The sequence below is a fragment of the Hyla sarda genome, chromosome 5 (assembly GCF_029499605.1).
Source record: "Hyla sarda isolate aHylSar1 chromosome 5, aHylSar1.hap1, whole genome shotgun sequence".
In the NCBI taxonomy this organism is placed as follows: Eukaryota; Metazoa; Chordata; class Amphibia; order Anura; family Hylidae; genus Hyla; species Hyla sarda.
In genome coordinates, this window is record NC_079193.1 from 213,677,987 (window position 1) to 213,692,835 (window position 14,849).

At 42.4% G+C, this 14,849-nt stretch overlaps 1 protein-coding gene across 4 annotated transcripts in view; it reads right to left on the bottom strand.

Moving 5' to 3' along the window:
* Window positions 1–14,849, bottom strand: part of RPP40 (ribonuclease P/MRP subunit p40) — a 64,177-nt gene that overhangs the window by 7,557 nt on the left and 41,771 nt on the right. For 2 of the 4 annotated variants that reach the window (XM_056521079.1, XM_056521078.1), the window contains exon 7: window positions 585–668. The exons of the other annotated variants lie outside the window; for them this stretch is intronic. In XM_056521079.1, coding sequence (XP_056377054.1) covers window positions 585–668 — 84 coding nt within the window. The remainder of the gene's footprint in view (window positions 1–584; window positions 669–14,849) is intronic. 4 annotated transcript variants of the gene reach the window in all.

The following is a 14,849-nucleotide window of genomic DNA, read 5'->3' on the forward strand; positions in this document are numbered from 1 at the left end:
GTTCTCTCCTACATAGGACACAATACTTTTCCAACTAAACAACCACACTAAAACTACATGTCCTGACACTCAGGAAAGAGAGCTTTATAATGGGGTTATGGCATGTATGGCCCCATTCACATGGTAGCATATTTGCTAATTTTTTTTTCTTTTTACAGAGGTTCCATGGGGAGCAGGTGCTAGGACCACTTGAAAATGCGCTCTCCACAGAAGGCAATGCATTTTCAAGCAGATTGTGCAGAAAGAACCGACAGGTCAATTCTTTTGTGGAGCATGGAATTTCAATTACTGCAACAGATGTTTCCAGTGCAGAAATTCTGCCATGTGAAGCAGAATCCCATTGAAAACAATTTGACTCATGCTGAAATAGAATTTCAAAGCTGAATTTTTCCAGTGGATTCTGCTGTGTAAATAGGTCCTATTGCTACCAATTGAACAGAGTCTATGCTTATTGGTGACCTGACTGGACAGATGTAGCTCTACTTATTGTTACAGTCCAGTGCTGCAAAATGATAGTACATCACTTCACAGTAAAGATTAAAAATTGCCCAAAACAGTGCTTCAAAAGAATAGTAAAACAGTACCACTCAGCAACACAAGTGCAACCTGATTCCATGAAGGTCCAATAAATGACAGCTCCTGTAGCACAACCTGCTGATAATGGCTGGCTAGGATAAAAAAAAAGTTGTTATAATACACATTACAATTCAGATTGCTGTATAGCACAAGAATGTCAATGCCAAAGTGTGGTTCTGCCGCCAAGTTCCATTGAAGTGAATGTAGCAAAGTTATAATACCAACAACAATGGTGCCAGATAGGCACTAAACCCTCATATATCCCTCCACCATAAAACTTAGCTTTTATTCTTAATTAAATATGTGCATAAGTGGGTTTTAAAAACCCAACCACTATCTACTTTGTTGCTATTATCCATCCAGACCCTATTTTCCAGTGCACGTACTGGATTATTATCCTTTTATTTTAAGGTTCCAGCACAATTGCACTTTATTTTACAATATTTCGATCAGGGTTAGGATATTTAGTGCTTGTTAGTAGCACTAACTAATGGCGATTGCCAGTGAGCAGGTACACCTGCAGCCTGCACTTTGCACCACTATCTACAAGTAAAATAACAGAGCAATTTAATTAATTGTATTGTTCATTGTCCTCAGTAAAAACTACCGTGTCCTCCCACCACCCAAGAAAAAGGTTAGCATAAGTAGGTGCACACACCGTGCCCATTGCCGATCCCTTTATCTGGTGAAAGAATGTCCATGGAAAATAAAATAATTATGTGTGAGGACAAACTCATGAAGTGACAAAAATTCAATGTGCATGTGAAAATGTGTACCTTTTAGTCTTTAAGAAATGTGCCACTGCTTTCAGGCCTAGATCGTGTTTTATGTTGCTATACAGGGCCTCCACATCTAGGCTAGCCAAAAAAGTGTTTGTAGAAACCTCGATTTCGTTTAACTTTCAGACCGTGTCCTTCGTGTCTTTTAAAAATAATGGAAGAGCACCCACAAATGGGATTAGGATTTAGTTAACATACTTGCTACATTCCGGAGTCAAAATGTCATTCCCCCATACAATGGGTCTTCCTGGTATCGGGGACACTTTTTATGCACTTTAGGGAGTGCATAGAATGTCACGACTATTGGATTTGGATTAAACAGAACTCTCTGTTCTTCTTCCGTGATCATTCCATTGGACAAGGCCTAAGTCCTGAGAAGGCAAATGTAAATTTGCCTAGTGATTAAAACAAAGAAGACAATCTTCAGATTATGAACTTGTCTACATTTAAATTAAGTCAGTTCCATATTAATGTCTTGGCAAAAGGTCTCTCCTTTGCTCCAAACCCTCACTTTGATCTATTCACATGGGTAAAAGACATAACCCTGTTTACAAGAAAGTTAGCCCTGCAAAAAGTACCATGTGAAGCTCTCCAAAAGTGAGCAAACAAGTAGATACCAGGAATCTGTGGTATTAGAAACCCAAGTGGATTTACTGGAGGAGAAATAAAGTGGACGTAGTGGTCCTACAGCCCCATTCTTCTCTTTGAAAACTAGAAGTAGGAAAATCCCTCCGTTCTCCCAGTATAATTGTATTGAGAGCTTTGTACAATTGGTAACACAAGAACTGTCCTTGATCCCTTCAAAGAAAAACCTTAAACGTCACAGGAAGTGAATGGAAGGCCTTCAAACAGTTGTTCTTAACCCCTTAAGGACACATGACGTTCTCATACGTCTCCATTTCCGAGTCCTTAAGGACACATGACGTATGAGAACGTCATGTGTTTTCCGGCCCCCCACAATCATCTGGAGCGGAGCCGGTGCCCGATGCCTGCTGAAATCGTTCAGCAGGCATTGGGGCATATCGCCCAGGGGGGGGTCATGATGACCCCCCCCATGTCGGCGATGGCCGCAGATCTGCGGCGGATTCCGAGTCAATCGGGTCTCCAGTGACCCGATGACCCGGAATTATTGGCTGATCGGGGCCGTCAGAGACGGCCCCGAACAGCCATAGCCAGCAGGGGTGAGGTGGCACTGGTGCCACCTCACGATCGCCCTGATTCGTCGGCCAGATTACCGGCCTACCAATCAGGGCGCCTGCTGCGGGTGTCACTCCCGCAACCCGCTCCGCCCCTCTTCCGGAGGACGTGAGCGGGTGCGGGACGTGCACCCCGGGTGCTGGGGACCCGATCCCCGGCGTTAATGTTGGGATCGGGGCCCCAGGAGCAGCGGCAGCGGCGGCGGCGGCGGCCACGAGGGACTGACCTGATGCGGCTGGATCGTTGGAGGTGAGTGACAGCCTCCTGCTGTTGCTTAGCAACAGCTCCCAGCATGCAAAAAGGGCATGCTGGGAGCTGTAGTTATGCAACAGCTGGAGGCACATTCTTTCTATGGAAAAGTGTACCTTCACCTGTTGTATAACTACAACTCCCAGCTTGCACAATCAGCTAAAGTGCATGCTGGGAGTTGTAGTGGTGCATCTGGTGGTTGCATAACTACAACTCCCAGCATGCCCGTTGGCTGGCGGCGACTGCTGAGAGTTGTAGTTTTGCAACAGCTGAAGGCACACTGAGTTAAGTAGCAAACCAGTGTGTCTCCAGTTGTTGCATAACTACAATCCCCAGCCAAAGTAGTATGCCTCCAGCTGTTACATAACTACAAGACCCAGCATGCCCTTCCGCTGTCCGTACATGCTGGGGGTTGTAGCTTTTGCAACAGCTGAAGGCACACTGGTTGCAAAACACTGAGTTTGTTACCAAACTTGGTGCTTCACAACCAGTGTGCCTCCAGCTGTTGCAAAACTACAACTCCCAGCATGCACTGATAGACCGTACATGCTGGGAGTTGTAGTTTTGCAACAGCTGGATTCCCCCCCCCCCACCCAATGTGAATGTACAGGGTACACTCACATGGGCGGAGGATTACAGTAAGTATCCGGCTGCAAGTTTGAGGTGCGGCAAATTTTCTGCCGCAGCTCAAACTGCCAGCGAGAAACTACTGTGAACCCCCGCCCGTGCAACTGTACCCTAAAAACACTACACTACCACAAAATAAAATAAAAAGTAAAAAAAACACTACATATACACATACCCCTATACAACCCCCCTCCCCTCCCCAATAAAAATGAAAAACGTCTGGTACGCCACTGTTTCCAAAACGGAGCCTCCAGCTGTTGCAAAACAACTACTCCCAGTATTGCCAGATAGCCGTTGACTGTCTAGGCATGCTGGGAGTTTTACAACAGCTGGAGGCACCCTGTTTGGGAATCACTGGCGTAGAATACCCCTATGTCCACCCCTATGCAAGTTCCTAATTTAGGCCTCAAATGCGCATGGCGCTCTCACTTTGGAGCCCTGTCGTATTTCAAGGCAACAGTTTAGGGCCACATATGGGGTATCGCCGTACTCGGGAGAAATTGGGTTACAAATTTTGGGGGGGTATTTTCTGCTATTACCCTTTTAAAAAATGTAAAATTTTGGGGAAAACAAGCATTTTAGGTAAAAAATATATATATATTTTTTTACATATGAAAAAGTCGTGAAACACCTGTAGGGTATTAAGGTTCACTTTACCCCTTGTTACGTTCCCCGAGGGGTCTAGTTTCCAAAATGGTATGCCATGTGTTTTTTTTTTGCTGTTCTGGCACCATAGGGGCTTCCTAAATGCGGCATGCCCCCAGAGCAAAATTTGCTTTCAAAAAGCCAAATGTGACTCCTTCTCTTCTGAGACCTGTAGTGCGCCAGCAGAGCACTTTTCATCCCCATATGGGGTGTTTTCTGAATCGGGAGAAATTGGGCTTCAAATTTTGGGGGGTATTTTCTGCTATTACCCTTTTTAAAAATGTTACATTTTTGGGAAACCAAGCATTTTAGGTAAAAATATATATATATTTTTTACATATGCAAAAGTCGTGAATCACCTGTGGGGTATTAAGGTTCACATTACCCCTTGTTACGTTCCCCCAGGGGTCTAGTTTCCAAAATGGTATGCCATGTGTTTTTTTTGCTGTCCTGGCACCATAGGGGCTTCCTAAAGGTGACATGCCCCCCAAAAACCATTTGTCGCTCCTTCCCTTCTAATCCCTCTACTACGCCCGCCGAACAATTAACATAGACATATGAGGTATGTGCTTACTCGAGAGAAATTGGGTTTCAAATACAAGTAAAAATATTCTCCTTTTTACCCCTTGCAAAAATGCAAAAATTGGGTCTACAAGAACATGCGAGTGTAAAAAATGAAGATTTTGAATTTTCTCCTTCACTTTGCTGCTATTCCTGTGAAACACCTAAAGGGTTAATACACTTACTGAATGTCATTTTGAATACTTTGGGGGGTGAAGTTTTTATAATGGGGTCTTTTATGGGGTATTTCTAATATGAAGACCCTTCAAATCCACTTCAAAACTGAACTGGTCCCTGAAAAATTGTGAGTTTGAAAATTTTGAGAAAAATTTCAAAATTGCTGCTGAACTTTTAAGCCCTCTGGTGTCTTCCAAAAGTAAAAACTCATACATTTTATGATGCAAACATAAAGTAGACATATTGTATATGTGAACCCAAAAAATATATATTTTGAATATCCATTTTCCTTACAAGCAGAGAGCTTCAAGTTAGAAAAATGCAAAATTTTCATTTTTTTCATCAAATTTTGGGATTTTTCCACCAAGAAAGGATGCAAGTTACCATAAAATTTTACCACTAAGTTAAAGTAGAATATGTCACGAAAAAACAATCTCAGAATCAGAATGATAACTAAAAGCATTCCAGAGTAATTAATGTTTAAAGTGACAGTGGTCAGAATTGCAAAAAACGCTCCGGTCCTTAAGGTGTAAAATGGCCTGGTCCTTAAGGGGTTAACCTTGTTGGAGGTACTGAACCCCACAAGTTTCATATGCACATTCACCGAACCCTTCTTAATTGGAAAAATAAAATATGATTTTTTCAAATTCAAAACATAGGTATATATTTATACATAGGTGAACAAAATCATTAAGAACAATCTAGTGGAGGCTTGGAGCCACAAAGGATAGGAGGCTTCCTTTACAGTATAGTAAAACAGTACTCTGACATGTTAGGTGGGACATGATCACCTGCAGCCAATGATGGACAAGCGGGCCGTGTTTTCACGAATCAAATGAGTCGGGTGTGTGTCTTGACCTCCGCCGAACCTGCCAGACTGACTCAGCGAACCCCTGGGGTTCGATCGAACCCAGGTTAAGAACCACTGCCTTAAAAGATCTGCAGGCAAATAAAGAAATAGAGATCAAGCCATCTGATAAGGGTGGCAACGTGGTCGTCCTTGATGAGGGTGACTACGTTGCGATGGTAAATCGGTTACTCGAAGACAGAGAGACATATGAGACACTCCCGGGGAACCCTACAAGGGAGTACCTGGATGAATTGGATAGGCTGTTACAAGAGGCCTTGTCCAATGGAATGATCACGGAGGAAGAACGGAGAGTTCTGTTTAATCCAAATCCAGTAGTGGCGACATTCTATGCACTCCCTAAAGTGCATAAATAAATAAATAAATAAATAAATAAATAAAAGTGTCCCCGATACCAGGAAGACCCATTGTATCAGGGAATGACAATTTGACTCAGGAATGTAGCAAGTATGTAAACAAAATCCTGATCTCATTTGCGAATCCTCTTCCATAATTTTTAAAAGACACGAAGGACATGGTCTGCAAGTTAAATAAAATCACAGTCTCTACAAAACACTTTTTTGACTAGCCTTGACGTGGAGGCCCAATATAGCAACATAAAACATGATCTAGGCCTAAAAGTGGTGGCACATTTCTTAAAGATTAAAAAGGTACACATTTTCACATGCACAATTAATTTGTTTTGTCACTTCATGAGTTTGTCGTCACACATTATTATATTTTCAATGGAAAATTCTTTCACCAGATAAAGGGATTGGCAATGGGCACGGTGTGTGCACCTACTTATGCTAATGTTTTTCTTGGGTGGAGGACACTGTAGTTTTCACTGAGGACAATGAACAATACACTAAGCACATTTCTTTTTGGGGCAGTTTTATTGATGAGGTTTTAATTTTTATGGGATGTGATGGGAATCTTTCACAAATTTGTTTTGACATTTAAGAATGTGGTGGGGATGCACTTTACATCAGAAATACACTATGATAAGATCCATTTTTTGGATTTAACCATCTCGAAAGACGAAGAGGGTAATTTACATACTTGCACGTATGGAAAAGAGACCGCCACGAATAATCTCTTACACTGGACAAGCTGGCATCCTACCCCTCTAAAGAAAGGAATCCCTACTGCCCAGTACCTTCGAATGAGAAGGAACTGCTCAGATGAGAAGACATTCGAGGAAGAAAGCAAAAAAACTTAGAGAACCCACAGAAACAGAAACATGTGAAAAAAGGATATAAAAGAGCTAAGGAGACCCCACATAGGAAAGAAAAGAAAGCAGATGGTCTTGAAACAAAAAATAAAGATGTATTGGAACATATGACGATAAGGCAAGCCAAGTAACAGGAGTCCTAAAACGATTGTGGCCCATTTTGTTAAGGGACAATGATCTTAAAAGTATCCTGAGGGAATACCCTGGCATAACATACAGAAGGGGTGAGAATCTGAGGGACCAATTGGCTCACAGTTATTTCTCCCCTGATATCAGAACAACATGGCTTGAAAGATCCACAATGGGCACATGCCCATGTGGTAGGTATATAGTTTTTGCAATTACATTGCAAGACGGAGAGCATTTGTAAATCCAGCAGATGGTGGAACATACAAATTGTTCGATTTTGTGAACTGTCGAAGCCAAGGAGATATATATATGGCGCCTTATGCTCAAGTCCTAAGATATATATAGGCAAAACCATACAAGAACTGAGACAGAGTGTTGAAGCATATAAGTTGCATTAACACCCATGCGGATACACCCATGGCTAGACACATATGGAGTAAACATGGAGGAAACCCAAAACATTTGCAGTTTTTCGGATTAAGACAAATAAAATTGGGTCCAAGAGGAGGCAGTTTGGACAAGATACTTTTGAAAGAAGAGTCCAAATGCATCTTTTGACTTCGGAGCCTGACTTCTTTGGGACTAAATGAAGGATTCACTTTTACACCATTTATCTGAATTAGATTTGAATAATATATAGATTGGAAAGACAGGATTCCATGTATGATTATTTATGCATATTTAGAATTATATATAGTGCAAGCAGGGTAATTAGAGTCAGTGTTTTATAGTGAGATTAAAAAGATCTAATACATATACATTTAATAATTCCCCCAATACATTAAATTATAGACCAATGAGAGGGTCTGTCAATAAAATGTTTAAGAACACAGGTAGTGTATGGATAAAAATTGTGATGAGTATATACAGTCTGATGGTTAAAGGAGTTGGGGGTTATCATATAAGTAGGGGTTATATAACCATCTAAAATGAAGTTCTTTTTTAAAAATAACTAGCGGAGTACCCGGCGTTGCCCGGTTTTTCCTTTCTAATCCTTGTTGGGTAGGAAAATAAAGGAGGAAGCTTTTGACTTCATATCCCGTCCTCATATTGTTGTCATATCCCAACCCCCATATCCTGTCCTCCTATCCCGATCTCCTATTCCTGACCACCTATTCCCGACCTCCTATTCCAGTCATCCTATCCCGACCTGTAATATGTGTACCAGGTATTGAAATATCTCCAGCCGTACAAGTGAGAACAAACATTTCCCATTGATTTGCATGGGACTTTAAACAAAAACCCCGACACTCACAAATGGGAGTAATTAAGGGTTAAATTAACTATCCTATATTTTAAGTGGACATATAAGTAACATGTGACCAAGTATTATCGAAATGTCTTCAGTCGTTTGGAAGTTATGCAGTAACATATTTCCCATTGACTTGTATGGGACTTTAAACATAAACCCCGCCCTTGGCAAATGGGGGTGAGTAAGGGTTAAATCACCTATCCTATGTTTGTTGTTGACATATAAGAAACATGTGTCCCAAGTTTCATTTTAATATCTTAACACACACACACGTTGAGAATTATATATATTATATATATATAGATAGATAGAATAAATATATTGGGTTACTTTACAACTTCTGAAAACATCTTTCATCCCATGCAATAGGACATTAGATAGAAAAGTAATGCCCAATAAATGCCTGTATGCACCCTCCCTGGATGTTGTATAGGATGCTGGTGATAGCTCTGATGGAGACAAAGTCCTATGTCATGCGCAGTGAGCCCTGTCCTATCGATCTGAGACTGTCTAAAATCATGCGCATTGCAACTCCCGAGTCCCGGACTACTAAGATGACATGCGCCCCGTTCGCCTTGCGATTGGCCGTGGATGCGCAAGCGCAGTATGGATTACGCCTACTGCGCTTGCGCATCTACGAGCGCAGTCCACAGTATGTATAAGTGAAGTGTGCCGATTGGTTTGACATCATATGGATGAGACACTGACAGTCTGGGATGTCAGGACCAGACGATTTATAAACCGCGTTTGACACATGGGCTCTCAGTCTGCTACTGCAATCCTTGAGAAAACCAAGCTCTAGTGGCGAAGCATGTAGGATGTACCAGTATATTCAGATTTAAAATTGCACCACTATCTACAAGTAAAATAACAGCATAGTGCATGCTGCAGGTGTACCTGCTCATTGGCAATCGCCATTAGTTAGTGCTACTAACAAGCACTAAATATACTAACCTTGATCTGAATATTGTAAAATAAAGTTCAATTGTGCTGGATCCTTAAAATAAAAGGATAATAATGCAGTACATGCACCGGGTCTGGATGGATAATAGCTACAAAGTAGATAGTGGTTGGGCTTTTAAAATCCCCTTATACACATATTTAATTAATCTATATATATAAAACTCAATGGGGGAGATTTATCAAAACCTGTGCAGAGGAAAACTTGCCCAGTTGCCCATAGCAACCAATCAGCTTGCTTCTTTCATTTTTATGAAGGCCTATGAAAAATGAAAGAGTGTGGAAGTTTTTGTGGAACACACACACACACACACACAAACGGCTAAAGATATTAAAATGAAACTTGGCACACGTTACTTATATGTCAACAACAAACATAGGATAGGTGATTTAACTCTTACTCACCCCCATTTGCCAGGGTCGGGGGTTTATGTTTAAAGTCCCATACAAGTCTATGGAAAATAAATGTTACTGCATAGCTTCCAAACGGATGGAGATATTTTGATAATACTTGGTCACATGTTACTTATATGTCCACTTAAAATATAGGATAGTTAATTTAACCCTTAACTACCACAGGATAGGAGGACAGGGAGGTCGAGATAGGAGGACGAGATAGGACATTGGGATAGGAGGTCGATATAGGAGGTCGAGATAAAAGGTCGGGATAGGAGGACGGGATAGGAGGTCGGGATAGGAGGTTGGGATAGGAGGACGGGATAGGAGGACGGGATAGGAGGACGGGATAGGAGGTTGGGATATGACAACAATATATGGGGATGGGATTTGAAGTCAAAAGCTTCCTCCTTTGTTGATTTTCCTCCCCAACAAGGATGAGGAAGAGAAAACCGGGCAACGCCAGGTACTCAGCTAGTTAAGAATAAAAGCTAAGTTTTATGGTGGAGGGATATATGCGGGTTTAGGGATATGCGGGATATATCGGGCACCATTGCTGTTGGTACTTGTCGTACCCTCCCCTCCAGTTTTCCAACCAAATTTTGGTTGGATAAGTTATATTACCACACACAACCTGGGGACAGACGTGGAGCTGTTTTTTTTTAAAGAAATTAGCTCTGTTTTTCTATTCCCGGATAACCCCTTTAAGTCCTTACAATAAGCGTGAATGCAAAGGCACTAGGCCATGGAGAAAAAAAGGAGGTGGCATGAACTGATAAATCATGCTCTCTTTACATCATGAATATGGCTAGGTGCATGTGCTTTCCATACCTAGAAAAGAGTGGACATCGTGAAGGACTTTAGGAAGAAGGCAAGTAGGCAGAAGCAGGGTTAGGCTCTGGGCAATGTTCCACTAGAAACCTTACTTAGGTTCTGGAATTCATGTGCACCAACCATCTTTACATTGTTGCAGACCAAGAACAAATCTTCATGGTAATGGTATCCTGGAATGGCAGTGGCCTCTCAACCGAATAGTGCATCTTGCCAAACAGCACAAATGATTTAGTAATAATTGCAGGTGGAAAACTTTTTTTTTTTTTTTTTAAATAAACTGGTGCCAGAAAGTTAAACATATTTGTAATTCCAGTACTTATTAGCAGCTGTATGCTACAAAGGAAATTTTTTTTCTTTTTGAATTTCTTTTTTTTTTGTCTTGTCCACAGTGCTCTCTGCTGACACCTGATCACCAGAGCAGGAGAAAATCCCCATAGCAAACCTATCCTGCTCTGGACAGTTCCTGATACAGGCATCAGGTGTCAGCAGAGAGCATTGTGGAAAAGACAAAAGAAATTCAATAAGAAAATAATTTCCTCTGTAGCATACAGCTGCTAATAAGTAATGGAAGGATTAAGATTTTTAAATAGAAGTAATTTACAAATCTGTTTAACTTTCTGGCATCAGTTCATTAAAAAAAAAAAAAAGTTTTCCACCAGAGTACCCCTTTAACCCCTTAAGGACGCAGCCCTTTTTCACCTTAAGGACTGAGCCCTTTTTCACATTTATGACCACCGTCACTTTACAAATTAATAACGCGAAAACGCTTTCACCAAATATTCTGATTCTGAGATTGTTTTTTCGTGACATATTCTACTTTATTTTGGTGGTAAATTTTCGGCGTTAATTGCTTCCTTTTTTGGTGAAAAATCCCAAAATTTCATGAAAATTTTGCATTTTTCTAACTTTGAAGCTCTCTAATTGTAAGAAAAATGGATATTCCAAATAAATTTTATTTTTCTTCACAAACACATGTTGGCATCATAAAATGGACATACTTTTGCTTTTGAAAAAATTAGAGGGCTTCAAAGTAGAGCAGCAATTTTCAAAAATGTCATGAAAATTGCTAAATCTGAAGGGACAGATGTTACAGAACTACAACTCCCAGCATGCCTGGGCAGTCGAGGCATGCTGAGAGTTGTAGTTTGGCAACATCTGGAGGGCTACTGTTTGGGCACCACTGTAACAGTGGTCTCCAAACTGTTACCCTCCAGATGTTGTAAAACTACAACTCCCAGCATGCCAAGACAGCCTTTGGATCTCTGGGCATGCTGGGAGTTGCAGTTTGGCCCCCCTAGTGGTTGCCACAGTAAAGATCGATTTACTTTCACTTTCAATTCCCCCCCTACCCCCCACCCCCACTGTCGATTCCCTACCTGATCAGGATACAGCAGGCTCCAGCGAAGATCCCAGGTCCCCAGGCATCTTCTCCTGCAGGTAGGGCCTCCATATTCTTCCCAGAGCCCCTCGACATCCAGGGGTGGGCAGAACAGGGGGTTGCCTGTTCTGCGCTGCCATTGGTCAGAACTCCGTTCTGACTAATGCCAGGGGATAGGAGGAGATCGCAGCTTTGCAACCTCACTCCTATCCTTTAGGCTGATCGGGGCTGTTGCTGACAGCTCCGATCAGCCCTATTTTCCGGGTGATCGGGTCACCAGAGACCCGATCAGCCCGGAATTGGAGAAAATTGCATGTCTGAATTGACATGCGATTTTCTCCGATCTCCGACATGGGGGGGGGGGGGGGAGCAAATTTTTTTTGGTTCCAGGACAGCAAAAAAAAAAAAAAAAAAAAAAAAAAAAAAAAAAAAAAAAAAAGGCACATAACAAGGGGTCCAGTGAGCCTTAACACCTCACAGGTGTTTGATGACTTTTTGTGAAAGTTGGATGTGTAAATGAATATATTTTTTCACTAAAATGCTAGTTTTCCCTCAAATTTACATTTTTTATATGGGGTAATAGGACAAAATGCCCCCCAAAATTTGAAACCCCATCTCTTCTGAGTATGGAAATACCCCATGTGTGGACGTCAAGTGCTCTGCTGGCGCACTACAATGCTCAGAAGAGAAGAAGGATAGCCACTGAGCTTTTGGGAAAAAAAAAAATTGTTTGGAATGAAAGTCAGGGGCCATGTGCGTTTACAAAGCCCCCCGTGGTGTCAGAACAGTGGACCCCCCCACATGTGACCCTATTTTGGAAACTACACCCCTCACAGAATTTAATAAGGGGTGCAGTGAGTATTTACACCCCACTGGCGTTTGACAGATCTTTGGAACAGTGGGCTGTGCAAATGAAAAATTACATTTTTCACGGACCACTGTTCCAAAGATGTGTCAAACGCCAGTGGGGTGTAAATGCTCACTGTACCCCTTATTACATTACGTGAGGGGTGTAGTTTCCAAAATAGGGTCACATGTGGGGGCGGGGGGGGTCCATTGTTTTGGCACTATGGGGGCTTTGTAAAACACACGTGGCCTTCAATTCCGGACAAATTTTCTCTTCAAAAGCCCAATGGCGCTCCTTCTCTTCTGAGCATTGTAGTTCGTCCTCAGAGCACTTTACATCCACATATGGGGTATGTTCTTACTCAGAAGAAATGGGGTTACAAATTTTGGGGGCTTTTTTTCTATTTTCCCTTGTGAAAATGAAAAATTTAGGCTAACACTAGCATTTTAGTGAAAATTTTTTTTTTTCATTTTCCCATTCAAATGTGAAAAATTTTCATTAAACACCTGTGGAGTGTTAAGGCTCACTATACCCCTTGTAACGTTCCATGAGGGGTGTAGTTTCCAAAATGGGGTCACATGTGGGTATTTCTTTTTTTTGCGTTTATGTCAGAACCGCTGTAAAATCAGCCACCCCTGTGCAAATCACCAATTTAGGCCTCAAATGTACATGGTGCACTCTCCCTCCTGAGCCTTGTTGTGCACTCGCAGAGCATTTTACGCCCACATATGGGCTATTTCTGTACTCAGGAGGAATTGCGTTACAAATTTTGGGGGTCTTTTTTCCCTTTTAACGCTTGTGAATATAAAGAGTATGGGGCAACACCAGCATGTTCGTGTAAAAAGTTTTATTTTTTTACACTAACAAGCTGGTGTAGCCCCCAACTTTTCCTTTTCATAAGGGGTAAAAGGAGAAAAAGCCCCCCAAAATTTGTAGTGCAATTTCTCCCGAGTACAGAAATACCCCATATGTGACCCTAAACTATTTCCTTGAAATACGACAGGGCTCCGAAGTGAGAGAGCGCCATGCGCATTTGAGGACTAAATTAGGGATCGCATAGGGGTGGACGTAGGGGTATTCTACGCCAGTGATTCCCAAACAGGGAGGCTCCGTTTTGGAAACACTTCAACAATATTTTTTTCATTTTTATTGGGGGGGGGGGGGGGGGGGGGACAGTGTAAGGGGGTGTATATGTAGTGTTTTACTCTTTATTATGTGTTAGTGTAGCGATTTTAGGGTACATTCGCACTGGCGTGTTACAGTGAGTTTCCCGCTCGGAGTTTGCGCTGCGGCGAAAAATTTGCCGCAGCCCAAACTTGAAGCAGGAAACTTCCTGTAAACCTGCCTGTGTGAATGTACCCTGTACGTTCACATGGGGGGGGGGGGGGGAGGCAAACCTCCAGCTGTTTCAAAACTATAACTCCCAGCATGTACTGACAGACCGTGCATGCTGGGAGTTGTACTTTTGCAACAGCTGGAGGCACACTGGTTGGAAAACCTTCAGTTAGGTTCTGTTACCTAACTCAGTATTTTCCAACCAGTGTGCCTCCAGCTGTTGCAAAACTACAACTCCCAGCATGTACTGCTCGCCAAAGGCATGCTGGGAGATGTAGTTATGCATTAGCTGGAGGGATCGCAACTACAACTCCCTGCATGCCGAGACAGCTGTTTGGGCATGCTGGGATTTGCAGTTTTGCAACATCTGGAGGGCTACAGTTTTAGAGAACAATGCAAAGTGATCTCCAAACTGTGGTCCTCCAGCTGTTGCAAAACTGCAAATCCAAGCATGCCCAGACAGCAAACAGCTGTTTGGGCATGCTAGGAGTTGTAGTTTTGCAAGATCTGGAGGGCTACAGTTTAGAGACCACTATATAGTGGTCTCAAACTGTAGCCCTCCAGCTGTTGCAAAACTACATATTCTAGCATGCCCAAACAGCTGTCCGGGCATGCTGGGAGCTGTAGTTTTGCAACATCTGGATGGCTACAGTTAGAGACCACCGTATAGTGGTCTCAAACTGTACCCTCCAGATGTTGCTAGGCAACTCACCGGCTACCGTACGATCCAGCCGCACGACATCGCCGATCTCAGTCGCCCGCAGCCCCCGTCGCCCGCCCGGATGGGCAAGTGAATCTTCAGTGCCGTTCCCCCCGTCCTGTACCG